Here is a 27,369-nt window from a genome sequence, read left to right on the forward strand (position 1 = left end):
ACAGCGAAGAAGCGCTTCTGGATTCCTCGCTGAACAGAGCACCCCCCAAGCGGCCAGGTTTTTGCTCTTCGGCCACAGCTGGGCCTCGCAGGCCCCCTCCCCGCGGCAGGTGGCGGGAAATCCCAGAATGCCCCGCAGCTGGAACTCCCAGGATGCCCCGAGGCTGGAACTCCCAGGATGCCCCGCGGCTGGAACACCCAGGATGGCCCGCGGCTGGACCGCCCAGGATGCCCCGCGACTGGAACTCCCAGGATGCCACGCGGCCGCGGAGCCCAAGCGAAGCCTGAATGAAAGCCGTTGCCGCCTCCAGAACCTGCCCGGCCCGGAGCCCGCCATGGCCTTCCTGTGGTACGGCATCTCCGCCAACTGGAGCTCGGTGGACTCGGGCGTCAACAACCGAATAGACCTCCTGGTGATGTTGGCCTACCTCCTGCTGGTCCTGATCGTCGCGATGTGGGTACGCCAGGGCCCAGAGGTCGCCAGAGGGCAGGGCGGGGCCTGGACACCAGGCTGGGTGTGACCCCTCGGTGCCCGGCCTGCGCCTGGAGCACCCTCTTCCCCTGCCCCCACCTGCGCCTGGAGCACCCTCTCCCCCCCCCCCACCGCCCCCACCTGTGCTTGGAGCACCCTCCCCCCCCACCTGCGCCTGGAGCACCCTCCCCCCCCTCGCCCCCACCTGTGCTTGGAGCACCCTCCCCCCCTCCCCCACCTGCGCCTGGAGCACCCTCCCCCCCCGCCCCCACCTGCGCCCGGAGCACCCTCCCCCCCTCCCCCACCTGCGCCTGGAGCACCCTCCCCCCCGCCCCCACCTGCGCCCGGAGCACCCTCCCCCCCTCCCCCACCTGCGCCTGGAGCACCCTCCCCCCCCCGCCCCCACCTGCACCCGGAGCACCCTCCCCCCCTCCCCCACCTGCGCCTGGAGCACCCTCCCCCCCCCCGCCCCCACCTGCGCCCGGAGCACCCTCCCCCCCCTCCCCCACCTGCACCTGGAGCACCCTCTCCCCCCCGCCCCCACCTGCGCCTGGAGCACCCTTCCCCCACCCCCACCTGCACCTGGAGCACCCTTCCCCCACCCCCACCTGCACCTGAGGAAACTGAGGTCCAAAGAGGTTAAGTAAAACCACCAGGAAATGGCCCTAACCAGTTTGGCTCAGTGGATAGAGCGTTGGCCTGTGGACTGAAGGGTCCCGGGTTCGATTCCGGTCAAGGGCATGTACCTTGGTTGCAGGCACATCCCCAGTGGGGGGTGTGCAGGAGGCAGCTGATTGATGTTTCTCTCTCATGATGTTTCTATATCATCAATATTTCTAACTCTCTATCCTTCTCCTTTCCTCTCTATAAAAAATCAATAAAATAAAAAAAACACCAGGAAATGATGTAGTTCAGATTGGAGCCTAGAGCTGCCTGGTCTGGCTCAGGTGCGTAACCCAAAGGTCACACACATATATAACGTAGGGATCTTACATATTCTCCTTACATTTGTATAAAGACCTTAATGTATTCTCTGCTAGTGCAAGGTGCTCTTAATAAGGTAGAGACCATGTCTCTCTTAATGCCATTCACTCACTAAAGTTTAGCATGTAAGCACTCAGAAAAGTGTCCTCGCCCGGCTGCGTGGCTCAGTGGTTGAGCATTGACCTATGAACCGGGAGGTCACAGTTCAGTTCCCGGTCAGGGCTGGATCCCACGTGTGGGGCGTGCAAGAGGCAGCCGATCCATGATTCTCTCTCATCATTGATGTTTCTCTCTCTCTCTCTCTCTCTCTCTCTCTCTCCCTGTCCCTTCCTCTCTGAAATCAATAAAAATAAATAAATAAATTCGAGAAACAAAGTCTGATCATTGGCCATTCTTTGGAGGCTTACAATGAGCCATTATGCTGCGAGTGGACAGATAGAGTGATGGAGACAGGGTTTCCATCCAATTAAGAGAGTTTTGTACCAGCAGAGAGAATGCAGGCCCTTTATTCCAAATGTGAAAAAAGACGTCTAGGTGTTTTACAGATCATTTAACCCAGTGGTCGGCAAACTCATTAGTCCACAGAGCCAAATATCAACAGTACGACGATTGAAATTTCTTTGGAGAGCCACATTTTTTAAACTTAAACTTCTTCTAACGCCACTTCTTCAACATAGACTCGCCCAGGCCGTGGTATTTTGTGGCAGAGCCACACTCAAGGGGCCAAAGAGCCGCATGTGGCTCTCGAGCCGCAGTTTGCCGGCCACGGATTTAAACGGACACCTTTTTAAAAATGGGCTTCCTGGTGGGAAACGCCCTCTCGGCGGCCTCGGCAGGGGGCTCTGAGGAGCACTTGTTCGGGGATCTCTGCCCCCGTTTCTGGTACTGAGTTAAGAAGCCCCCACCCGGCTCGCTTCCTGGCCCCGGTCAGGGGACTCGTCAGCCATCCGGTCACTTCCAGAGGAAGCCTGCGGTGCCTCTGCTCTTATTGGAGCCATCGAAGGAGCCCGCTTACCCAGACACTGATCTTTCCCTTCCTTATCACCTCTCCTTCGGCTCTTTTTCTAAGTCATATATTGTCTTTTCAGAAGTATATCACGCTTATTGCAAGAAGTGGAAAGATGCGTACACACCTGGAGAATGAGTTACTCTTCTTCTCCACCCACTCGGGTGTCTCTGGGGTAACCATGGGCCACGTGTCCTTCCTCCCCTCTCTCGGGGCTTAGGCAAACCAACGAGCACATACATGGCGTTTTTGTGCTTTTACAAAAAATGTGATCCCGTTAGACACATCATTCTGCAGCTTGCTTGTTGTCACTTGCTGTGTGGCCGAGAGAGGCCTAAGGGTCACCAGTAGAGCTCTAGCTCATGGTTTCACACCACATGAGAGTCACACAAATGTGTGGACTGTTCGGCTTTTCTCTGCTGATTGACACTTAGATCACTGCCAGGTAGGTTTTTCTTTTTCTTCTTCTTCTTTTTTTTATGTGTCGGTGCTTTTAATCTGTGCAGCATGGATTCGGAACTTGGAAGTGCTGGGTCAGGAGAGTCTGATTACTTGAAATTTTAGTCTACATTATTAAGTGGCGATCCACACAACTTGTTAAGATTTACATCTCTCAAGCAGCGTGTGGGCACGCCGTTCCCCAAGCCCTCGCCAGCCGTGCTCATCCCTGCTTAGCTGTTTATTTTCTTTCCTGCCCGTCTGACGGGTGGTTGGTGGAATCTCCCTGCAGCCCTGATTTGTGTGTGAAGGACTCCTCATGAGGTTGAGCACCTTCCATTGCTGTTCCTCTTCTGGGAATAGCCACTTTATTTCGCCCAATTTTGAACTGGGTTGTTTACCTGTTTTTATAAACTCTTCTGTCATTTCAGTTGTTAAGATGTTTGTGTGTGTGTTTTTTCAAATTATTACTTGTCTAAACCAGTTGCTCAACCTCAGGACTATACTTCTTTGTTGTGGGGGGTCTGTCCTGTGTGTTATACGATGCCTACAAGTGCCCCTGACCCTTACCCATTCACAACCAAAAGGTCTCTAGACATTGCCACATGTCCCCTCGAGGGATGGGACAGAAATCACCCTGGCTGAGAGCCACTGGTCCCGACTCTATTCATGGTGTCTTTTGTCATTTGAACTTTTCTTCACTTAGACCAGTGGTCGGCAAACTCATTCGTCAGCAGAGCCAAATATCAACAGCACAACGATTGAAATTTCTTTGGAGAGCCAAATTTTTTAAACTTAAACTTCTTCTAATGCCACTTCTTCAACATAGACTCGCCCAGGCCGTGGTATTTTGTGGAAGAGCCACACTCAAGGGGCCAAAGAGCCGCATGTGGCTCGAGAGCCGCAGTTTGCCGACCACAGACTTAGAAGAACTCGACTCTCTCTCTTTTCCTTTACATCTTGTACATTTCCTGGTTGGCTTGGAAGTTTTCCCCACTCCAAGTTTGTACAAATATTCTCTCCAAGACTCTGCTGGAAGCCGTACCACTAGTCAACTATTTGGAACAAAAATAAAGCAATATTATTTTTACCAGAATGTAGAGAGATAGACATCCCCATGCAGTGTCAGAGCTGGAAGAGACTATAGTCCCCAGTGAGGCCGCCATGAGCCCTCCCCTAACTCGGGTGTGTGTGTGTGTGTGGGGGGGGGGGGGGGGTACGGCCTTCTATTCCTAAAAAGAAATCAGGGGAGACTGGGTTTGGGGTCTCACTGAAGAGACTGACGCGATAAGAGGCCGCCTCTGAAGCAGTGTGTCTGTGTCCCGTGCTCTGTTGTTTAAGGCCATCCTGACAAGCAGTCGTGGGAACGTAGAAGACTTCTTCCTGGCTGGCCGAAGCCTGGAGTGGTGGCTGGTGAGTGTGGCGTCCACTTTGGGGGTACATGTTAACTTGCTTATTATCTTATTTTAAAATATATTTTCTAGATTTCAGAGAGGAAGGGAGAGGGAGAGGGAGAGAGAGACATCAGTGAGGAGAGAGAATCCTGGATCGGCTGCCTCCTGCAGGCCCCACACTGGGGATGGAGCCCGCAATCTGAGCATGTGCCCTGACCGGGAATCGAAGTGTGACCTCCTGGTTCATAGGTTGACGCTCAATCACTGAGCCCCGCCAGCTGGGCAACTTGCTTATTATTTTAGTTTAGATGTTTTATACTCAGAATATTTTGAAATTTTTAAACAAGGAAAGCCATTTCATTGGTGGTTGCTTTAACTCCTAAGTAGTTTGTTACCTAAATGTTCCCAATTAACTCCGTTTTCGTTTAATAACCACTTACTGGGTACGGGAACACACTTGGGACTCTGCACTTACTTGCATGTCTGTTTCCTTCTGCCAGGTTAGGGAGCTCTCATGTCCCGATAAAGCTAGTCTGTACAAGGAAATAGTCCTGCCCTCCGGCAGCGCACCATCTGGAATGGGAATTAGACATGGGAGCCAGTTACAGCTTGAGTCAGACCATCTCACTTTTATGCTTAGAACCCTCTGGGGGCTCCCTGACCCCCAGAATGAAAGCCCAGCTGCTACTAAAGGCCTGTGCTAGGCCACAGGTTGTCTCCTTCCCTCGCCTCTCAGGACCCCTGGCCCCAGTTCTAGCCAGTGTCCTGGGTTTGTCCTGCCTTTGCCCCTGCCGCTTCTCCCACAGGAGGCTTCTCCCCCTGGAGGCTTCTCCCCCTGGAGGCTTCTCCCCCTGGAGGCTTCTCCCCAGCTCTCTCCTGGCTTGCTTCCTCGCCTCTTCTGGTATTCCTCAGATCTCCTCTCAGTCTATCCCGGCCACCCAATTGCTGCTTCTTATGCTAGAAAATAACCCCCTAATTTACTTTGCTTATTCTCTTCTTCCCAAAAGAATGTTACCTTCATGAGGGCAAGGGCTTTTTTCTGTTTGACACACCAATGTGCCCCTAGAACAGTGCCTGGCACCCAGATGGCAGTGGACATTTATAATAATTATTGAATTAATGAATGGTGACCTTTTCTTTTTAATCCTCATCCGAAGAGAGGGGAGAGAGAGACATATTGACTGGTTGCCTCCCACATGTGCTCCGACTGGGGGTGGGAATTGAGCCTGAGACCCTTCGGTCCAGGGGCTGATGCCCTAACCACTGGCCAGGGCAATGGATGGTGACTTTTTAACCTACCTTTCATTACTAATGTAGTAATATCTTCCTAGGTCTATGTAAACATAGGTAAGTAGATATAGATATTTTATACAGGGTGGGACAAAAATAGGTTTATGGTTGTGAGCACATGAAACACAGTTTATTGTTGTATTATTATTTACTAGAGGCCCGATGCACCAAATCGTGCAAGGGTCTCGGCCCTCGCAGCCCTGGCTTCATCCGGAAGGTCATCTGGATGGTCATCCGGACAGTCATTCTGCTGTTCGGTCTAATTAGCATATTAGCTCTTTATTATATAGGATTAACGAGAGGCCTGGTGCATGGATTCGTGCACCAGTGGGGTCCCCCGGCCTGGCCTGCGGGGATTGGGCTGAAACCAGCTTTCCTACATCCCCCAATGGGTCCCGGATTGTGAGAGGGCGGTTCTTGGGTGACGCACCCCAGAATCGGGCTCCCTCCTCTCTGGTTTCGAGTGCATCATCCAAGCACCGCAGCTGCCAAGTCACCGCAGCTCAGCAGCTCCTGTGTTGAGCGTCTGCCCCCTGGTGGTCAGTGTATATCATAGCAATAGGTTGGCAGTCGCTTAGGCTTTTGTATATACTGTATAGATTATTGTATTATTTTCATATATATACATGTAAACCTATTTTTGCCCTACCCTGTATTTATATGCAATTGCATAGTATTATATGAACATTCTTCCTTTTATTTACCATATTATTGGGCAATTTAGGCAGTGTATAATTCTGCAATATTGTGACAACCATAATAAATATTCCTAATAGTAAAAATGCCTATCATCACTTGAGTATTTATTATGTGCCTCTTTTAAGATTATGTGGCCTCATATTTGTTATTGCTAAGATGTTGATGCCTGTACGTTCTCATCTATGTCTTAGTGCATTTTATTTTTCATAGTTATAACAACAGACTTCTTTGTCCTGTCCAATGCTTTTGGTATTATGTGCTATTTTATCTTATGTTAAGATTGTTAAAAACAGTGCTGTTTTTATTTGTTTGCTTGTTTATTTTTACTAAAAGGCTTTGTTATGTTAAGCCTCCCTTGATAATTTGGTTTTAAATGTGTCTCATATCAATAGCATAATAGTTGGATTTTTGTTTTAACAGAGTGGCTGTCTCCACTCTGTTAAAAAGCGATTTTTGGTTTAGAAGGGATTTTGTTCATTTTAAATGCCACTGGGATTTTTTTTATTTTGAAAGTAACAGCTGTTAGTGGTAAAAAAAAAAAAAAGTTACAGTCCCAGTGTAGACCTTGAAATTTTCTCCCCTATCTGTCTCTCACCCATAATTCCAGTCCCCGGAAGTATTTTGTTTTATATATTTTTTACCAGAATCTCTCCCATGCATATATAAACATGTATGTGCACAAGCGTATTGTACACACGCAGTATTTTAATGATATTTATATTATAATATTATTTCACTTACTTTTATGACTTACTAGAGCTTCTTCATTTTTTATTTATGCTGCGTTGTATTTCAATGTTTTCATGTATTTTAACTAGTTCCATATAATGAGTTAGATTGTTAATATGTTAAAATTATTTCTAAACAATGATGGATTACACTCCTGCTAACATTTCTGCATTCGTGAATTGCAGGTAAGCCTGGGGAGCAGGGGAGGGTGGCAACAGAATGGCTGTTCTACCTTTTTCTCTGTCTCCCTCTTCGCTGACTTCTGACTTATGGTTAGGGTTTGTATAGAAGAAACTCGAATGGGAATTATGCCCAGGAAGTAACCCCTTTTGAAAAACATTGTAAAATCCAGTTTGAGTTTACATTTGTGAAATTAGTTCTTGGGCATGGACTGAAAGTTTTGATGTGGAATTGTCTTCTGATTACCAGATTGGTGCTTCTCTGTATGCCTCCAACATTGGCCCCGCCCACTTCATGGGCCTGGCGGGCACGGGAGCGGCCTCGGGGATCGCTGTGGGGGCCTTCGAGTGGAATGTAAGTGCTGGGTGTGTGGTAACTAGCCTGCACCGTTACCTTTGTCCAAACAGAGCTCATAAACATCAAAACTTGCTTCCAACTTTGAGTAAATGTTGACTGCTTCTTGAGAAGGCCTGGGAGGAAGGAACCAAGTCTTTAGTTTCTCCAAAAAACCGTGCTAGTTTCTTCTCTTCTTGGTAAAGTAATGAAGAGACAGAGAATATTTATATTCCAGGGACTGTAGGAATACAGTAAACGACTGTTTTAGGGAACTAGTCATGTAGAGAAAAGATCATATTAACATTCTGATATATGTATATATATCTGTATATACATATGTATGTATATATCTATGTGAGTCACATCTTTCTTCTCATGGACAACAAAAATAAAGAATACTTCTAGCCCTAGCTGGTTTAGCTCACTGGATAGAGTGTTGGCCTGCCTACTGAAAGTCCTGGGTTCGATTCCAGTCAAGGGCACGAGCCCCAGTTGCGGGCTCAATCCCCAGTAGGGGCGTGCAGCAGGTAGCCAATCAATGATTCTCTCTATCATTGATGTTTTCTATCTCTCTCTCCCTCTTCCTTCCTCTCTGAAATCAATATAAAAAATATATTTTAAAAAAGAATATTTCTAGCAGAGGGAATTCCAACCCTAGTAAGAAACGCTCAACTTTACAAGCATTTCCTCTCCAAATTTGCTAGCATCTCCTTCAGATATTCCATTCTTTGTAAAGAAGCCAGACCCAATTTTGTATTCAATTTCAATAACTTGTGTGCAGTTTTGGTAGTGTCTGTCCCATTTCTCTGCATGGTTTCTGATTTTTCTTCTCTAACTGTATATTTCATTATAAGTCACCTTCATTTCTATCTGGAAGTAGGCGAACAATGAATACTAATAAATACATTGAAAATTGGCTCAGGGAGCCCCCCACAATTAAGAATGCACCCTTTACAGGCAAACATCAAGTGCCTATGAGTTAAGTTCATTGGATGGGAGGTTTACGTGTGCCTGTTATTCTTCAGGTCCCGCAGTAACACCTTAGTCAGGCTCAGAGCAGGTAGTGAGTGAGCTTGCATCTTGAGAGCGTGGCCTGTGTGGGACCCTGATGTTTTTCTTTTTGGTTTCAGTCTCCATTTCTGATCTTTGCTCTTGGTTGGATATTTTCTCCTATCTACATTAAGGCTGGGGTGAGTGTCAATTATCAGTTACTCTATTTTCTACAGTATTTTTCTTACAGGGGTGGATGGAGGCCTTGACTGCAAGCCCCAGGGGCTTTGTGGGGGTTTTGGAAATGCTTTGTACCTTGAATGTGGTGGCGATTACACAATTGTATACATTTTTCCAAGCTCATAAAACTTTACATAACATTGGGAGAATTTTACTGAGTGTAAATTATATCTCCTAAAACTGTTAAACTTAAAAATATGTTTGGAGCCCCTGGCCAGTGTGGCTCAGGGGGTTGGAGCATCGTACCGTACTCCGGAAGGTTGCTGGTTCGATTCCCGGTCAGGGCACTAGGTCCCGGGTTCAATCCCTGGCCAGGGCATGTATGTATGTATGTACGTATATTTGTGGAGAAGGCATTAAAAACGTAACAGGCTCATTTGCCGTGCTGACACTTACAATTGTGAAGCCACAATCCCAGGAAAATTACCTCCGATTGTGACTGTTATTTTTGAGATGAGGCCTTTCAAGAAGTAATCAAGTTAAAACCAGGTCACTGGGGTGGGCCCTGATCCGGCATGAACTCACGAGAAGAGGAAATGCGGAGACAGACATGTACAGAGAGAAGACCCCTCAACAAGCCAAGGAGAGAGGCCTGAACCGGTCCTTCCCTCGGCGGGAGCCAACCCTACTGACGCCTGGGACTTGCGGCCCCAGGACGGGAGGCGTGGCTGAGGCCGTCTGCCGTGAGCGATGCGGACGGTGTAGACATCTGAGGACCTGCTGCGAATGAGCTCTGGTGGCAGGAGAGGATGGAAAGCAAGGGAGCGGCCACAGTCAGACTCGGTGTCCGGAGATGCAGCCGTGGGAGCCCCCGGGCGAGTCTTCTTCAAGCCGGTGGGATGGGGGTTAGACTGGGTGAGGTGGGAGGACGAGCACATGAGGACATTCGGACAGAAGGTGGGACAGTCCTCACGTGACAATTACTCACCTGCGTGAGCCAGGCGCTGCGCTCAGGTCCAGGAATCTAATGACCGCAGAGGCTCACTCCCTGCCCACGATGCACGCAGCCTGACGCCTGGGAGCAGAAGTGAACAGGATTGCCTGGGGTGCCAGCATCCTCTCCCCCCCCCCCCCCCCCCCCAGCATCGCTGACACGGAGTCAAGCTCTTCTCTCTCTCACACGCACCTGTTAGATTTGTAGTATGTGATGCAGCAGTTAATTGTGCTCTATGGTTATTTCATAAAAGTGCTTTGTCATCATTAAACATTTTGAATGAACTGGATTTCCTTCTGCCCTCCGAGGATTGCACTCAAAGCAGATTCCAAGCTTCTATATATTTTATTGATGGATTTCAGAAAGGGAGAGGGAGAGATAGAAGCATCCATCGGCTGCCTCCTGCACACCCCACACCGGGGATTGAGCCTGCAACCCGGGCTTGTGCCCTGACCGGGAATCGAACCACGACCTCCTGGTTCCTAGGTTAATGCTCAGTCACTGAGCCACGCCGGCCGGCCTGGATTCCAAGCTTCTCGAAGGCAGCAGCAGTAGTGCCTGCCCTGCCTGTTTCTCTCATCCTCGCAGCTACTGTGCAGTACAAAGCCAGGGCCGGGACCCGCCTCTGGTCTTCCTGGGCCACTCCCACCCTGGCGGCTCCTCGGGACCACCAGCACGTGGTGAGCTCGGCCGTCCTGTGAGCCTGCAGTGTGTCTGACGGTGACTTCTCTTGTTGCTCCTGCAGGTGGTGACGATGCCAGAATATTTGAGGAAGAGGTTTGGTGGCTACCGGATCCAGTTCCTCCTCGCTATTCTGTACTTATTCCTCTATCTCTTCCAAAAGATCTCAGTAAGTTGTGGAAAAGCCAGCCCAAGAAAGAAAATAAATACCAGTACCCAGGACTGTGCTATATTTGTCCCAGCAGTTCACTCTGGGGCCCCATAAGTTACTTCCTGGCCTCTGCTGTTAAAGCTAGAGCAGAGGAAGAATCTCTATATATAAAAGGCTAATATGCAAAGTGTCCCCTCGGGAGTTGGACCGGGAGACTAGGAGGCCTTCAATCGCTCGCTATGACATGCGCTGACCATCAGGGGGCGGCGCAGAGCATGGCAGGCGACCAGCAGCTGTGGCAGGGCACTGAGGGAGTGAGGGAAGGGGGAGGCGGGGAACCTGATTGGCCCTGATCGCTCGCCAGGCCTAGGGACCCTACGTGTGCATGAATTTCGTGCCCCAGGCCTCTAGTAGCTTCATAACAGTTTACAAAAGGTAAAAGGTGACGGAGTCTTGCCTCCCGAGCTGAGGTCACAGGACCCTCCTCTGTATCCCCAGAGAACCTGGGGCTTCCTGTGTCGTGTCATTAGGTGATGTCACTCCCCTGCTGCAGCCACCCAGGGCTTGCCACCACCCCTTGTTGTGACGGGCAAGGGCTGGGCTGTTGCAGCGCCTGTGCTCTGCTGTGGTCACGGGCTGTGGCCACCCTGCCTGCCTATTGCTTCTCACAGCCAGAAAGCTCTCCCCCCTGAGGCCCTCCACCTGTCTTACGTGTCCACAATGTCTCCCCATGTCCTTCAGCGAGCTCCTTGGAAAGGCCTCCATGGGTACATTGGTCATTCTCTGCGCCATTGCCCAGTTTCTGTTTTTCTTGTAATGCGTGTCGCCACGTGAGCGGAATCCATTTGTTTCCTTGCTCTCGGTCTGTCTTCTCCACGTCAGTGCACACTGCCTGAGGCCAGGGCCGGGCCTGGCTGGTCACTGCATGCCCCGTGTGAGAGCATGGTTAGCGCATACGCCACTCAATGAATGTTCTTTGAACAATCCCATGAGTGCCACTTACCACATTACACGGAAATGTCCTGTTTAGTGGTCTGTCTCCATCATTAAGTGTAAGCTACTTGAAGACAGTGACTGACTTTTTAAAATCATTTTTAAAATATATTTTTATTGATTCCAGAGAGGAAGGGAGAAGGAGAGAAAGATAGAAACATCAATGATGAGGGAGAATCGTAGATCAGCTGCCCTCTGCACGCCACATACTGAGGCTCGAGCCCCCAACCTGGGCATGTGCCCTGTTGGGAAATTGAACCGTGACCTCCTGGTTCATAGGTCAATGCTCAACCACTGAGCCATGCTGGCTGGGCGACAGCGACTGACTTTTGGTAACCCTGTGTCTTCAGAACTGCCCCTCCGCCCTGGCCAATCCTCATGGTGGTCAGCTTCCTACGGTCCTGGAGCTAAGAAAGCTTCCGCAGTGCGGAGGGTTATAGAGGAGCAGGGACGGTGTGTGGCCTGCACAGCCTGCCGGGTCCCCATCGCTCTGGTGCTGCACAGAGAACATTTGCCTCCTCCTGACCAGCTGGTGCCTCTGCCTCCCCAAGTGGAGAACTCGAATTGCTCCCGAAGCACACGCCCCCCGCGCAGGCTCCGGGGGGAGACGGCTCAGTGTGTTAAGCGGATAATTGGGTTAGCCAAGCCCTCAGGTGCTGGCCTGGGCTGAACTCATGGGGCACAAGCCTTGTTGCCAGCAGAACTTGGGGAGCCCTCACCCAGTGTCCCCTAGTGACGCAGGCCACGTGCTGACGGCGGATGGCTCCGAAGGGCGGTGTCTCTCGGGCTGGTGGGGACCGAGCGGAGAGGGAAGTGTAGCCCGTTGCCTGGTGTCGTTGCAGGTGGAGATCTGCACAGGCGCCATGTTCATGGGGCTGGTCCTGGGGATGGATGTGTACCAGGCCACCATGGTCCTGCTGACCGTCACCGGCGTCTACATGATCTCAGGTGAGGCGGCTAAGCACACGGGTTCCTGTTAACGCCAACGCTCCGCCTCTTAGTGGAGACCTGGTGGACCCTGAGGCCGGGTCTTCAGCTTTTGCGTTTTCCTGCGTCTGGAGCGCACATTGCTGAGGCCTGGAGGCTGCGGGGAACAGTGACAGTAATCGGGGCAGGCGTGGCGAAGGAGAGCCCTCGCCTAGGAATGAGTGGGGTGGGCAGGGGCGGCAGGGCTGGTGTGTAGGTGGGGGTGGTCTGGCACAGCAGGCTTCCAGGTGCAAGAATGGAACCCCAGGAAGGGAAGGAGGGGGCGGCAGCCATCAGACAGGAGCCTCTGAGGGGGCAGTCCTGTCCTCAGCGGTCTCGCCTGGGCCCTGAGAGTGAGGATGTGTGTTCCCAGCCACGGTGCGGATCTGGGACGCGGGAAGTGTCCCTGGCCGGTCACCAGTCGCGTGGAGAGAATCGGGGCTGGGAACGGAACGCACCGTCAGTGTCCTCAGCGTGGCCAGTGCGGGTGGGGCTTGCCTCCCAGGGGCTGTGCGCAGACGTGTCGGGGGGTCACAGCGGAGCGTGCTGCTGGCATCTGGCAGGGAGAGGCCGGGGTGCTGACTGTTGCTTCCAACCTGGGATGTTAACGAAACGGACAGGTTTTCCCCCAGGAAACTACCAGGTTTGGGTTCATCCAAAAAGGGGAGAAAGGGAAATGGAGGCATAGCGGGCAAGAGAAGAATCCAGCAGGAGGTCCTAACGGGTGTTAAAGAGAGAGCACGGTGCGCCAAGACCACGCCTGAGTGGTTGTAGACCCACTGGATTGAAGGACAAAGGTGTGAAGGTGGGGATCGGGGGGGAGACGAGCAGGTGGAATAGGACGCCAGGGCACCTTTCCGCGGAAGAGCCCCACGTGGCGTCTGTCCCCTCTCCTGCCTCCTCAGGTGGCTTTATCACGGTGGTTTACACCGACACCCTGCACGCCAGCATCATCGTCCTGGGCTCACTCTTGGTGATGGGCTTCGGTGAGTAGATCTTGAGAACATGGAGCACCATGGGTGGGCTCTCCGAAGCTGCTTGCTGCCCTCGGCCTTGTCAGCATCTCCATCTCCAGATGAGGAGACCGAGGCCCTCAGAACCCCAGAGCAGTATCTAAGGTCGTGCTGAAATGTGGGGGCGGGAGGGCTCCGCTTCCTTGAGAGAAAGTCAAGTGCACAGGTCAGGTGAGCAGCTAGATGCGCTGTTACAACGGGAACACACCGGAAACCAGCACCCAGCCAAGAAGTTACCTTTTTCTTTACTTCCTTTTCCAGCTTGCTACCTTTTGTGTCTTTTTCTTGCCTTATTACCCTGGCCATGGCCTTCAGGACAGTGTTGAATAGAGGTAGAGACAGCAGTCATTCTTGTCTCATTCCCAAAATTAAAGAAGTTTTGAATGTTTCACAATTAAATAAAATATTTGCTGTCATTTTTTGTAGACATTCTTTGTCATACTAACATAGCTCCTTTCCATTCCTAGTTTACTAAGATTGTTCCAGGGTCATAGTACCTCCAGGCCTGGCTAGATCCAAGGTTCTGCCTGAGCCAGCGAGACAGACTCCAAACTGCCGCGCTAGCTGAGAACCCCAAAGGAAGGAAGCAGGCTTGTTTGATTTCTTAAGCAGACGAATACATTCTGACTCGCTGAGCGTGGGTCTCCAATCCACTCCCAGGGACTAGGGAACACTGGCCAGGCGGGTCACATACCCAACTGGGATGTGTGACGAGGCCCACCTAGGCCACCCAGGATGGAAGGAGCTTGGAAGAGGGGTTCTGCCACCAGAAGCAGGAGCCGGGGTGCTGGGCACACGGCCACCGGGGTCCCCCGGCCTCTTCCTTCTCTTTGAGAAAAACGGTGTCTTTTCTTAGGCACATGCAGTCTCGACTAATCGCCACTCCCTTGCACTTTATATATTAGATACAGCTCACCAACCTGGGGCCCGCTTTGCAGTCTCGGTCCTTGAGGTGTGTGCCATTGTACGGTTTACGGCTCTGATACATTCTGTGTTGTTTCCAAGCCTTCAAGGAAGTGGGAGGGTACGATGAGCTCCTGCATAAGTATCCCAACGCGAAGCCCAGCATAATCCAAGACGGGAACTGGACTGCCGCGCCGGAATGCTACGTCCCTCGCGCCGATTCGTTCCACATCTTCCGGAACGCCATCACGGGGGACCTGCCCTGGCCGGGCGTCGTCTTTGGCATCCCCATCATCTCCATGTACTACTGGTGCAGCGACCAGGTGAGGAGCCCGCGGCCCGGTGACCGCGTGGGGGCTGGGACGCCAGGCTCCTCCCAGCGGGCCTGCCTGCCCTCAGTGGTCAGGTCTGCCTTCGGACCCCTGTTCGCGGCCTACGTAATGTAGATGAAATGGTGTTGAAAGGCGTTTCTCCCGCAGTGCCATCTACAGCACAGCAACTGTTTGTATTTTCTTCTTCTTTCCTGTCATTCTCTAAAACATACTTTTTTGGACACGAAAAAATGAGTCAGTTCTCCTCAGTTGAGCCAATTAAATGCAGCCAAGCAGTACATCAGTTGGGTTTTTTAAGGACTCAAACTTATTCTGAAATTCTCTGGCTCTCTCAATGGTGGATCATGAAATAAATTGTGAAGTATTCATACAGTGAAAAGGAAATATAGAAATAAAAAGGAAGTATAGCTATATATAGTAACATGGATAAATCTTTTTTTTTTTTTTCCAGAGAAGAAGGGAGAGGGAGATAGAAATATCAGTGAGGAGAGAGAATCATGGATCGGCTGCCTCCTGCAGGCCCCCTACTGGGGACTGAGCACACAACCCGGGCATGTGCCCTGACTGGGAATCGAACCGTGACCTCCTGGTTCATAGGTTGACGCTCAACCACTGAGCCACGGGCCGGGCAGATTAACCACTGTGATCATGTTGGTTTACTCCTGTGGACCTTTTCCTATGTATGGAATCGAGGTGTATGTGCTACTGTTGCATCCTGCGCTGTGTAGTTACCGTCACGCTGTGGGCATTTCCCCGCGTGACTTAGATGTCTTCAGGGATGTCGCTCAGTGCACGCATCCTGCTGAATGGTTCTGAGGCTCTGGCCCACGTCTCGGCTTTTTCTTAAGTGCTTCGCCACCTGCCAGCTTGCTGTTCTGCTCGGCCGGGCGCACGCTGCCTCTTACAGCAGGAGCCCATGAAATGGTCATCAGACCTCTTCTGGAGATGTTTGCATTTTTAAGGTCTCGACTAGCTCCTTTACATGAGATGAGCGAAGTTGGTCCGCGTTCGGAATACCCGTTTGTGGCCAGGGCCCCGCCTTCGCTTTGACTGACGTCTCCGGTCTCTGTTCCTTCTCCCCAGCAGAGACGGTCTGGGCCCCTAGGAGGGAGTTTCGTCCTTGCTGGGGGACAGGCTGTAAGCACTGCATCAGTGCCAGCCACGAGGCCAAGGTCACGCCCGCCCGCCCTGTCCCCTCCGGCAGCTGTGCCCTGAGCAAAGCGCGCTTCCTGGTCAGGCGTCTCCTCTGGCTGGGGTGCCCGGAGACGCCTGGGGGAGGGTCACCATCCTTCTCTCCACGGGGGGCCGGCTCTGTGTGCCCTGAGAGAGCAGCCCCCCTCACCGTCTGCGCTTCCTTGGCAGATCTTTGTCCAGAGGTGCCTGGCGGGGAAGAACATGTTTCATGTGAAGGGCGGCTGTGTCCTCTGCGGGTACCTGAAGCTGCTGCCCATGTTCACTGTTGTGATGCCCGGAATGATCAGCCGCATCCTGTACACAGGTAAAGTCTTGGTCCTGACGTGTTCGCCCCAATCCACTCCTGTCTTGGAGACCCAGGAACCGTCTGGGTGACCAGGGCTCCTACAGTGAACTGGTGTCAGGTGCCCAGATCGCTGCCTTGGGAGCCCGTGGTGTGGGTGAGGGGTACGCTGAGAGAAGTCTGGCAGAGGCCATGGAGGTGGTGGCTGGAGAGGATTCCAGAGAGAGCCGTTCAGGCAGGGAGGAGCCGACCAGAGCTCCGGGCCAGGAAGGCTGGGTTCCTGCCCTGCCCTGGTCCTGTGGGCGGGTGCCGTGCTGGGATCTGGCAGTTCTGTCCCTGCGCTCACGGCTCCAGAGAGCGCTTGTACCTCATTGCATCGATAAGGCTCAGAGGAGGGGGAACTCCACGTAACCCCCAAAGTACGCCTGACTCTGAGGCCCACATTCTTTCCACTAAATGCTTTGAAAGCATCCCTTTTCCCTTAATGAGCTATCGTACTCCTGTGGATCTAGCCCACCCCTAGTTTTACTGGCCGCTGGCCCTCAGGCACAGGTTTGTGTATCCGTTCAGCCTGTGGGGAGCATGCATGCTGTTAGAGGCAGCCAGGGGCACAAAGCCGGCCGCAGCCCTAGCCTCTCCCGGCAGGGCCATGGCCAGGCCCACGGGGCAAGCGCTGCTTGTGGCTCAGCCTGTGCAGTGGCATCTCTCACCCAGGTCGTCTTCCGGCTGCCCTGAGACACGCCTCTTTTTCTGTTTCTTTTTCTTAATATATTTTATTGATTTCAGAGAGGAAGGGAGAGGGAGAGAGAGAAACATCCATGACGAGAGAGAATCATGGATCGGCTGCCTCCTGCACGCCCCACACTGGAGATCGAGCCCCAGCCCGGGCATGTGCCCTGACCTGGAGTTGAACCGTGACCTCCTGGTTCACAGGTTGACACTCAACCACCGAGCCCCGCCTCTCTGCTCCCGGTTCCCTTCTAGTTCCAGCAGGAAGGGCGGCCTGCTCTGTCAGCATCCCCGCATCCGGCCTTCGCGGCAGGCAGCGCTCCTGTGGGCCTCAGGGGTGCCTCTGCATTAGATGGAAACTAGGCCCCTGTGCTGTCCAGGACCCAAGAGCCCTGGCGTCATGCCCCTCCCCCCCCCGCCCCCCAATCCATACTACCGACCACCCCTCCCTGACGGACGAGGTCGGGCAGAATTGCATGTGTTTGGGAAGAATGCTGCCGAGGGAGGGAGGAAGCAGGGGCATAACTCTCCCCTCTGGCGGAAGTGGCCTCAGGAAGCCAAGGTCCCTCCAGCCCCTGCCGAGAGGTGCATAGAGGTGCTGGAATGCACTGGGGAGAGCCCTGGGGTGCGAGGGCCAGAACCACGTGTCCCGGGCCTCAGGACTGGCCCAGTCACAGACCCACTCACCGCGCCAAGTGTAGAGAGCCAGAGAGGCGCTCGGCGTGAAGGCTTGGCGCCTGCCGCGTTCCTGGAAGACGACGCCGTGCAGCCGCCCGGGTGCTCTGGCCCGGCCTGATCGGGGCCCTCCCCGCCTCGTCGGCCACGCGCTGCCTCTGCATCCAGTTTTCTCCGGAGCCTCGTGACGGCGTTTGTTTGAAAGTGATCTGCCTTTTGGCTCCTTTCTCCTGGGCTGGTGTCACCTTCAGGCCGTCCGGTGGCAAGACCGTCACAGCAGCACCAGCCTCTGTCCCACCAGCTCACCCCCCAAAGCAAGGGAGCTTCCTCTCCCAGTGGTCCCTGCAGAAGTCCCAGGGGCGTCCCCGCGAACTCCCGTGGGTGACAGGCACCGGGCATGGTGACCAAGGAGCAGGAATTCCCAAAATGGCCAGGCCTGGCTCCTGGCCCCCCAAGCCACACCAGCCAGGCTGAGGTTCCGGTGCCGACACGGGGGGTCGGGGAGGGGGGGAGCAGAGTGGGCGGGTGCAAGCGGCCGTGCGCTGTGCCGCCCCCTTGAGCTTCCACACGCTTTCTCCGGGAGCTTGGTAACCGCTTCCTAAGCCAGACAGCTGTCCCCAACAGGACCGCCCGCTGTTCCCCCAAACCTGGCGGTAGCCTGCCTCCTCCTGGCTGGTGTTAGTTCACTGGGGGTTTCTCACGTGGCAGCTCTGTATCCTGGATGTAAGCTCCTGAAGGGTACATCACAGTTCCTCCCTTTACTTCCCTTTATCCGGAATTTCCTCCCAATACCCTAAAACCGCACCCTATTGGGGCCAAGGGCGTAGGGTTAGGACTTGCTCACACATTAGGTGAAGAATCCTTTTGCTTTCCTAACAAGTAGCTGCATCATTAAAAGACGGGTCAAGGTCCCGGGACCGGCTTTGGGTCAGGCAGTGAATTGGTAGAAGCATCAACTTCCTTGACTCCTCAGCGCCGACCTCCTAGCTTTTGTCTCTACCCCCAGCTCCCCAAGAGTGGCTCGGATCGTGAACTGGAAGCGTCACCCGTCACCCCAGAACCTGTCAGATGAGGAATCTGTCATCCCCATTGCATTCCTCTCCCTGAGCTCAGGTTTTAGAGCTCCGGGGCCGACATGTTGGCTTCTCTCTGTCTGCAGACAAAGTGGCCTGCGTCACACCTTCCGAGTGCGAGAAGCACTGCGGCGCCAAGACCTCCTGCAGCCCCATCGCCTACGCGCTGCTCATCGTAGGGCTGATGCCCAGAGGTAAGGAGTGGGCCCCGCCCCGCCGGCAGGCTCCACGCTGGGCGTCGGCCTGTGAGCCAGGAGGCAGCCGATAATGACTCTCTCATCGTTGATGTTTCTCTCCCTCTCCCTCTCCCTCTCCCTTCCTCTCTGAAATCAATAAAAATGTATTTTTAAAATATTGAAGAAGAAGAAGAAGAAAGAGATGGACCTGCCAGGCCACAGAGACCCGGGATCTGTGTGCGCCTTGGAGCGTGGGGCTCGGGCTGGGAGCCGTCCCTCTGGTGGAAACGGAGGCATGAGTGAGGGCTGAAGGGCTCCTGGAGCAGGGCAAGTCCAAGGACATGGTGTGTGCCTGCCGAGCAGCCCATTATGTGCCTGGGCCTCACTGCAGTGGCCCTCAGGCTCCCAGCAGATCGAGATCTCTGCCCCGTGGTCGCCTGGCAGGTCACAGGGCTCGATTGTTGGGGTTATCGCTAACATTGGGGGAGCACTCTGCATTGGGAATCGCGCTGACCTGTCTGCTTATATTAATCTTAACAACAGCCTGTGTGGCAAGTGCTTTTGTGCCCAGTTTGCAGACGAAGACACTGAGGCACCAGGAGCAGCACCACTTGTCTAGAGTCTGACCTCCTCCGCGCCTCTGGCTCCTCTCTGTAAGGGGAGGCAGCGGCGGTGTCTGTCGCACGGGGTGGGTGGGAGGATCGGCAGGCTGATGCCTAAGAAATGTTCTGGTTAAGGTCACCCTCAGGAGAGATCAGCTCCATTATTACATCCAGACAGAGCAGGAAGCGAGGAAGTCTCTCACAAAGCAAGGACAAATGTAACGTGTTCATCTCTGCGGTGAAATTTCACTCCAAGTGGAACTTGCCTATTTTGTGGAGAAAATGCGGCACCTGGACAGGTTCCTTAGGAGGCTCCCCACCTCCCGGCGTGGACAGAGCCCGAGGCCCAGGAGACGTCCCTTCTCTTGCAGGTGCCCGAGGCCTGATGCTGTCCGCGCTGTGGGCGTCGCTCATGTCCACCCTGACTTCCGTGTTCAACAGCGCCAGCACCCTCTTCACCGTGGACATCTACACCCAGATCCGGCCCACAGCCACCGAGCGGGAGCTCATGGTGACAGCCAGGTGAAGGACTGCTCTACCGCCTCAGTCACTGCTGGCCGCGACGCGTGGCCCAGGGTCATTGCATGAAACATTCAGACCTTAAGACTACCTCTGGAATCGGCCTGTCTGTGCACAGGATGATTCTGTATATTTTTGCTGCCGTTTTGCAATGAAGATGTATTGCTTTTATAATCACATAGAAAATTTATTTGGGAAAAGAATTAAGTAATCACGGAAAAAAGTTAGCATAGTTTACTGTCGCTCCAAAATAGTCCTTGTGAGGACATTTACATACAGTGTCTCATCATCTCATTTAGTCCTCATGCCATTAAAGGAAGTTCTACTGTCTTATTCTCTTTGGGGAAGTGGGGGGAGGAGGCTGAGAGAAGGGAATTGACCTACGTAAGGTCCCACGGTAAGTGGGAGGATTCGTCCATCTTAGAGCCCTGGTGTCACGCACGATGCCACACAGCACCATGCTCGGCCTGGAGTGGGGACACAGCCCTGCACAGTGTGGCCCTGTCTCTCTCCCAGAGGTTTCACGGTGACTGCCGTTGGACCACGTCCAGCCTGCATGCATGTCACGTGGCCTAATGTGTCTCGATGCTTCCTTTCTCTTGCATGAAGAAGCATGTAGCTCATCTCCTTTCTCTCTCCAATCCCTGCTTCTGAGGTTGTCTTTACATTCCGACTAGCAGTCTAGAGTTGAAAGGTACTTTTCTGAAAAATGGATAGTTTTCATGTATTATATATTTTAAGCATGACTGCCTCAAACCCACCCTGCAAATATGGTAAAAGCCTATCCCTGATTCAGGAACAGGCGAACGAACAGTTTTGTCGTCGTTGTTCAGAAGTTGAAGGGTTTTTGTCTGCAGCCACGTGGCCCTGTTAGGGTTTAGGGGTGTGGCTGTCTCCGCTGCCCCACACTTCGGAATGGGCACTGGAGTTTAACCTGAGGAATAACTGAATTAATCGTTTATGGCTTGTAGACATTTTATTGGCAAGGGGGGGGGAAACGCACCAAACTGCCATTGACTGTTGGTTTAATTTACAGGTTTTTTGTTATCATCTTACTTATTGTCACCATCATCTGGGTCCCTATAATTCAAGCGATAAACAGTGAACAGCTGTTTGACTACATGCATGCAGTTAAGAGTTACCTGGTGCCCCCCATCACTGCCATCTTCCTGCTCGCCATATTTTGCAAGAGAGTCACCGAGCAGGTAGGTGGGTGGTTGTCTTGGCCAGAGTTGCCCGGGGGAGGTCGCTAGTGCTCCAGGGTCCACAGCGTGGCATCACGTGCTTCCTGAGAGATGGTTTCCTCCCGGAGAGATGGGCTCCACGCTCCCTCGTGCCTGTGGGAAAGGCCGGCTCTGATTGGTTTCCCTCCCTTTGCACCACAACCCTCCCTCCCTCACGTCTGGCTGTGGGAAACGTCCGTCGCTTGCCTCTGTGTTGGGAGGTGTCTCGCTCAGAGATTTCACGTGCACAGTGGGATGTACAGTTGTGGCTTCCCCCACCTTCCCTGCAGTGAGGGCCAGCTCTCCCAGCCACGCTTTAAGCAAAGATCCCAGGAATGGCTCAGTTGTGCTTTCAGCAGACTTTGAAAGCACAATTTGTCAGAATTTTTTATTTTTTGTTTGACTCATATTTTTAAAAAATATATATTGATTTCAGAGAGGAAGGGAGAGGGAGAGAGAGAAACATCAATGATAAGAGAGTCATCGATTGGCTGCCTCCTACATGCCCCACACTGGGGATCGAGCCTGCAACCCAGGCCTGTGCCCTGACCCTGAATTGAACTGTGACCTCCTGGTTCATAGGTTGACACGCAACCACTGAGCCACGCCGGCCGGGCTCCAGAGACACTTGAGAAGTAGAGCCAGCAGAATTGGCTAATGGGTGGGAGGTAGGGCAGGATCGAGAGGAAAGAACAGGGATGAGCAACCAGGGAGATGGAGGTGCCCCTTACAGGACGGCGAGGACTAGGTTTCTCTGGACACATCGCATTGGAGGTACCTGTGTATGACCCACCTTACAAGCATGTGCAGTGTTTCTGACGTTCTGACTAGCCTAAGGGGGCGCGCATGTTCTCAGGTCTGTGTTCAGCCCAGAAGGCACCCCACCCTGGTGCTCACACAGTGCTCCTGTGGGGGGGCCTTAGGATGACAAGGTTGGCTTCAGGGAGCTGGCCGAGGGGGCTGTGCCTCCCCCCCACCCCCTCTCAGTGACCCTCGGGGCTCCTCCCCCGGCAGGGGGCTTTCTGGGGGCTGATCGGCGGACTCGTGATCGGCTTCATCCGGATGGTGTCTGAGTTTGCCTACGGACGCCAGACCTGCTCGGCAAACAGCAAGTGCCCTCCAATCATCTGCGGCGTGCACTACCTCTATTTCGCCATATTCCTCTTCATCGTCAGTCTCCTCACCATCATGGGCATCTCCTTGCTCACGGACCCGATTCCGGACAAGCACGTAAGTCCTGCCCCGGGTGTTCGGGGTCAGCCGCCGGCCCAGGGGCCCAGCAGCAGGACCTGGGCTCTGCCAGCTGGGCCAGAAGTGGCCGAGTCCCTGCGCTTGCTTTGGAAGGGGAGGGCGGGGGCCAGGCATAGGGGATGGACCAGACTCAGGCAGGTCAGCAGAAAGGGCCCTGCCTCACACGAAACGGAACTCACCCCTCCAGCAGCCCCTGCCGATCGGCACTCCCTCAGAATGCCCAGTTGGCTTTTAAAATACACACTTTCCCTGGAGTGTGGCGTTCCCTAACCTCGCTATGAATGAACAGAATCAGGTCAGGCCCAGCTGCCACCACCCAGAGACAAGTAAGCCGACGGGAGGGGGGACAGTCCTTTGGGCAGCTGCCTGCGCCCGCTTGGTGGGCATCTCCTGGCTCACCTGGCCCGGTGTTCACGCTTCCCAGTCGCCCCGTGGGAGATGAGAAAGCCTGGGCTCAGAGCAGGTAAGTCCTTGGTCCGAGGTGCCAACCTAGTAAATGGCACAGCACCTCCAACGGCCCAGCACAGCCGGCAGGCCGCAGGACGGGGCGTGGCCAGCCAGAAAGCGCAGGAAGGTTCCAGATGGCCAGTCTCGGAGCTCAGAAGGGAAAAGCATCTGGAACACCTAATGCCTTTCCCGCGCCTTCGCCTGGGGGGGGGTAGGGAAAGCCGTGAGCTGCAAGCCTGCTTCAGGGCCCGGCCTCCCCTGGCCTCCCCTGGGCCTCCGCTGGGCCTCCCCTGGGCCTCCCCTGAGCCTCTGCTGGGCCTCCCCTGGGCCTCTCCTGGCCTCCCCTGGCCTTCGCTGGGCCTCCCCTGGGCCTCCCCTGGCCTCCGCTGGCCCCCACTGGGCCTCCGCTGGGCCTCCCCTGAGCCTCCACTGGGCCTCCCCTGGGCCTCCGCTGGGCCTCCCCTGGGCCTCCCCTGAGCCTCCGCTGGGCCTCCGCTGGGCCTCCCCTGGCCTTCGCTGGGCCTCCCCTGGCCTCCGCTGGCCCCCACTGGGCCTCCGCTGGCCGCACTGCTGCTGAGCAGCTCCACTTGCTCCTTCCCTCTTGCACACACAGCCCCGTTGGAGGAGGGAGAGAGCCAATGTGTGTGGGGGGGCAGCCAGGGTTGCCGGGGTGCAGGCCCAACACACGTCACCCCGGCATCGTGACAGCGGGAGACTTCCCTGCTCTGGCACCTTGCGAAGCTGGGGGTGATGGGCGTGACCCCTTCCCTTACTCTCACCTCTTGGTTTTGCCTGCTTCTCAGGCAACCAAGCTCTGGTTGAGTGTGTCCCACCGGCCTGGCAGTGTTTATGGATCGGTGTCCGTGTCCAGGCACTGGGCCAGGCCCCTGCTCACCACCCCCGGGAGGCGGGACAGCGGAGAGCCCAGGCCCCTCCCGAGCACCGGGACCTGGAAACGGCGGGAGGGTGTCGTTGGGAAGGCAGATGTGTACACACGGCATCCCCAGGGAGCAGCTGAAGGCTGAGCCGGCCTCATTAACACAACGGAAGTTTAGTGCCGGCACTTGAACCCGAGAGGCGGCGCAGGCAGGTGCCGGGGGCTGGCGGGGAGGGGCCCTGCCTCACACCCCTGCCGTGTCTGAGGGTGGCTGAGCTTCACCTACCAGGCTGGTGTGCCAGAGGTTCACCCCTGTTCCAGGTCCGCTGGCGGGAAGGCCACTTGGTGGTGCTCCTGCTGACCCCAGTCCTTGGGGCGGGAAAGCAGCCATTGTCTGGGTCTTGTTCCTCCCCAAGGTCGCCACACGTTTTCAGGAAAAGGACAGTCACAGACCAGGGGTAGGGATGCTCCGTTGTGCGCCGGGCGCGGCAGGGCCGGGTCACAGGGACCCGGGAAGAGCCTCTGGGGCTGAGCCAGTGCTGTCTCTGCCGGCGGCCGGGAGGGTCAGGGAGAGCAGCGCCCGTCCCGGCGGGCCTGTCCCTTCCATCCAGGGAGAGGGCCTCCGCCGCCGGGGCGCAGACCAGCAGGGACGGGGCTGCTCTCACCCTGGGGCACAGGCTCCTGGTCCCTCTGAGCCCCAAGGGGCCCTGAGCGAGTACAGAGGCCTGGGGAGGTGTTGCACGAACTCCATGGCGGCCGAGTGCCCTGCTTTCCCCAGCCCCATCCCTCCGTTTGTGTTGGAGTTTAAGGACCGGGTCCCTTTCAGTCCCTCAAGCCCCGGTGCCCACCTGCCAGCCATGGCACTTAGGCCTGTGTGGCAAGGCCTGAGTGGGGACTGTCGCCCCCTCCCCAGCTGCACCGGCTCTGTTGGAGTTTACGCAACAGCCAGGAGGAAAGGGTGGACCTGGATGCAGAGATGCAAGTGAGGAGAACGGCACTGCAGATGGAACCCGGTGAGGAGGAGCCGCAGCCGGGGGGCTGGGGCTGGGGGGGGGATGCTGGAGGGGGAAGGGACCTGCGCTGCCTCCCAGCACCCCGCCACCAGCCCCACCTCCGGAAATGCGTTCCAGGCAGAGGCCCTGGCTCTCCTGTTCTTTCGATGCCTTGGGGGCCTGTGGCTGCCGAGGGAGAGGCCTCTGGGACGGACGTCTCTGCTGAGTGGTCTGGCTGCAGAGACCCACGTGGGAGCCTCAGCCAGAGCACTGGGCCACCCCTAGAGGGCGGGGCAGGGGGAGGAGGAGAGAAGGGGTCCCTCCCCTCGTGAAGCGCAGGGGCATCCAGGCCACCGGGAGGAGCCAGTGGGGGGTGCGGGGAGGACAGTGCTTGGTGACCTGGAAGCATTGCAGGGGCGGCTGACCCACCCACTGAGGCAGATGCTGACGGCGAGGAATGATGCCTGAGAACCGGCTGCTGGCTTAGCCACCGAGAGCAGCATGGGGGGGGGGGGGGGGTGAGCAGCCCCACCTAAGAGGGTGCCAGGTCCGAGGACAGCTAGGCCTCATCCAAGCAGGAACTGAGAGAGCATTCCAGGCGGAGGCGCGGGCCTGCGGGCCCAGAGGAAGGGTCCCGGCGGGTCAGGTCAGGAAAGGACGGTGCCTGAGCTTCTCGGACCCTGACGCAGCAGGATGAGGCCTAAGGGGATTACCCTGAGTCCAGGCAGGGGGTGCGGGGGGGGGGGGGGGCTGTGAGACTGGGGGAGGGAGGGAGGAAGGAGGCTGCCAGAGGAGAAGGCAGTGCCTGAGGGGCCCCTCTGACACGTGCAGAGGAGGCCTGGGGTGGGTGGGCTCCTGGGACTTCTGCCCGGCCAGTGGGGCGGGGGGGTGACCCCATGAGCAAGGCTATCTATCACCTGGAGGATGCAGGCCCCCTAGGCATTGCTCTTCTCTAACGGGAGACTGGCTCGCTGCGCCCACAGGGTGCCAGGTGCTCGTTCTGGGGCACCTCTCGATGCCTCTTCTCCCCATCCCACTGTCAGGGGTGGTGGTGACAGTGGCTAACATTGACCACCCATTTGGGACGTGCCAGCGCCGTCACAGTCATTCCCACACGTGAGAAGTGCCGTAGTTACTTCACAGATGGGGCGACGGAGGCACTGGACAGTTAGTGACGTGCCCAGGGTCCACAGAGGACTAGGCAGTGGTGGACCTGGGATCGGACCCAGGCAGCCCGACTCCAAAGCGTGTGCCCTTGGCCACTGGCCCATCCCGCCTCCCATCCCGCTGCTCTGAGGCTGTTGTCAAGTGACCGGTCACCTTTCACACGCGCCTCCTCTTTGGGCCTGGCAGCTGCGGGCGTGTGATGACGTGCATCTGAGAGAGCAGGCCGGGGTGTGCTGCTCAGGCCTCTCAGCACCCAGAGCAGATGCCGCCGTCCCCGGCTTGGGTCCTCCGGCTGCAGCCACCCTCCCCCTGTAACGGGCTCCTCCGTCCCTGGCGATGGGTTCCACATTCCTGGTGCCACCTCGGCCTCAGGAGCAGCTGGCTTGGAGGCTGCCCAAGGCACAGAGCGCATTCCGGCACACTGCTGGGCATCCGCTCCCACTGAACCACGCTTGACACCGAGGAGGAAGCGCCCCCAGGCCGCTGCTGGGGCAGAGGGACGCGCCGGCGCTGGCCGTGGTGCTGACCGCGCTGAGCACGCGCTGTGCTGACCGGGGCCAAGTTTCAGCCCCAGAGTTAGGTGTTTACACAGAGTCAGCCTCGAGAAATCTCCTGTAATCCTTAGACCTCCCCCGTGCCCCCTGGGAGACACCACTGATCCCCCCGCCCCAGGCCTGCAGAGCCTCATCCTGGGCCCGAGACGTTCCTGCCACGTGGCAAAGGCGGCAGTGTCTGTCTGAGGAATCCGTCTTCATCCGCGGGGGCGGGAGGGTGCCTGCGGAGGGGCGGGGGAGCACCCGCTTGCCCTCGGCCTGCAGAGCTGCGTTGGGCTGTGTGGCCGGGACAGGAGTGTGGGCATGTCGAGCCAACCTGGGTCAGCCTGCTCTGTGACCAGAGGCCCCTGACCTCTCCGCCACCCAGTCCAGGGGCCCTGGGCCCAGCCGAAGGCTCTGCCCCTAGACGGCAAGTGTGGCCCAGGCAGCCCCACTGCCCCCACATGCTCCCCTCAACCTCGTCCCCTCTCCCCGTCTCTGCGGGTGGTGGTAGGTCCCTTAGCAGGGGCCGGGGACTGTTCACATCAGAGCAAGGCTGAGATGGGACCCCCTACGGAGTGTTTGCGCCTGCGCCTCCTGACCTTTGCCCTCTGTTCCAGCGGTAAGAAAGAGGACCGAGGGCTGCTTCTGGAATGCCTTGGACATATACTGTGGCCTGGAGCCGAGGCAAAGCGCCAAGCTGGCCCCAGAGGAGGAGACTGAGGCGACGACGACGGAGGAGCACGCGGCCACGTCTGAGGAGCCAGAGCAGAGCGACTCACCGGAAGGGACTAAGCCCCCGGAGGCGCTGGAGTCGCCATTCTGGAGGAAAGTTGCCGACGGCAGCGGGCTCTTCTTGCTCCTGATCACAGCCCTGTTCCACATGCTCTACCACTGA

At 55.5% G+C, this 27,369-nt stretch overlaps 1 protein-coding gene across 1 annotated transcript; it reads left to right on the forward strand.

The window, feature by feature from the left end:
• Positions 1-202: 202 nt before the first annotated feature.
• On the forward strand, positions 203-27,369 carry LOC307094298 (sodium/glucose cotransporter 1-like; the record flags this gene model as incomplete). The annotated part of the gene is made up of 15 exons (XM_079762966.1): positions 203-457; positions 4,241-4,312; positions 7,441-7,545; positions 8,658-8,717; positions 10,437-10,541; positions 12,359-12,464; positions 13,388-13,468; positions 14,501-14,721; positions 16,093-16,228; positions 18,771-18,878; positions 19,834-19,984; positions 21,018-21,186; positions 22,219-22,434; positions 24,693-24,792; positions 27,092-27,369. 15 exons carry the CDS (start codon positions 203-205, stop codon positions 27,367-27,369), a joined length of 2,163 nt encoding a protein of 720 aa, XP_079619092.1.

Source organism: Cnephaeus nilssonii, assembly GCF_951640355.1.
Source record: "Cnephaeus nilssonii genome assembly, chromosome: 22".
NCBI classification, from domain to species: domain Eukaryota; kingdom Metazoa; phylum Chordata; class Mammalia; order Chiroptera; family Vespertilionidae; genus Cnephaeus; species Cnephaeus nilssonii.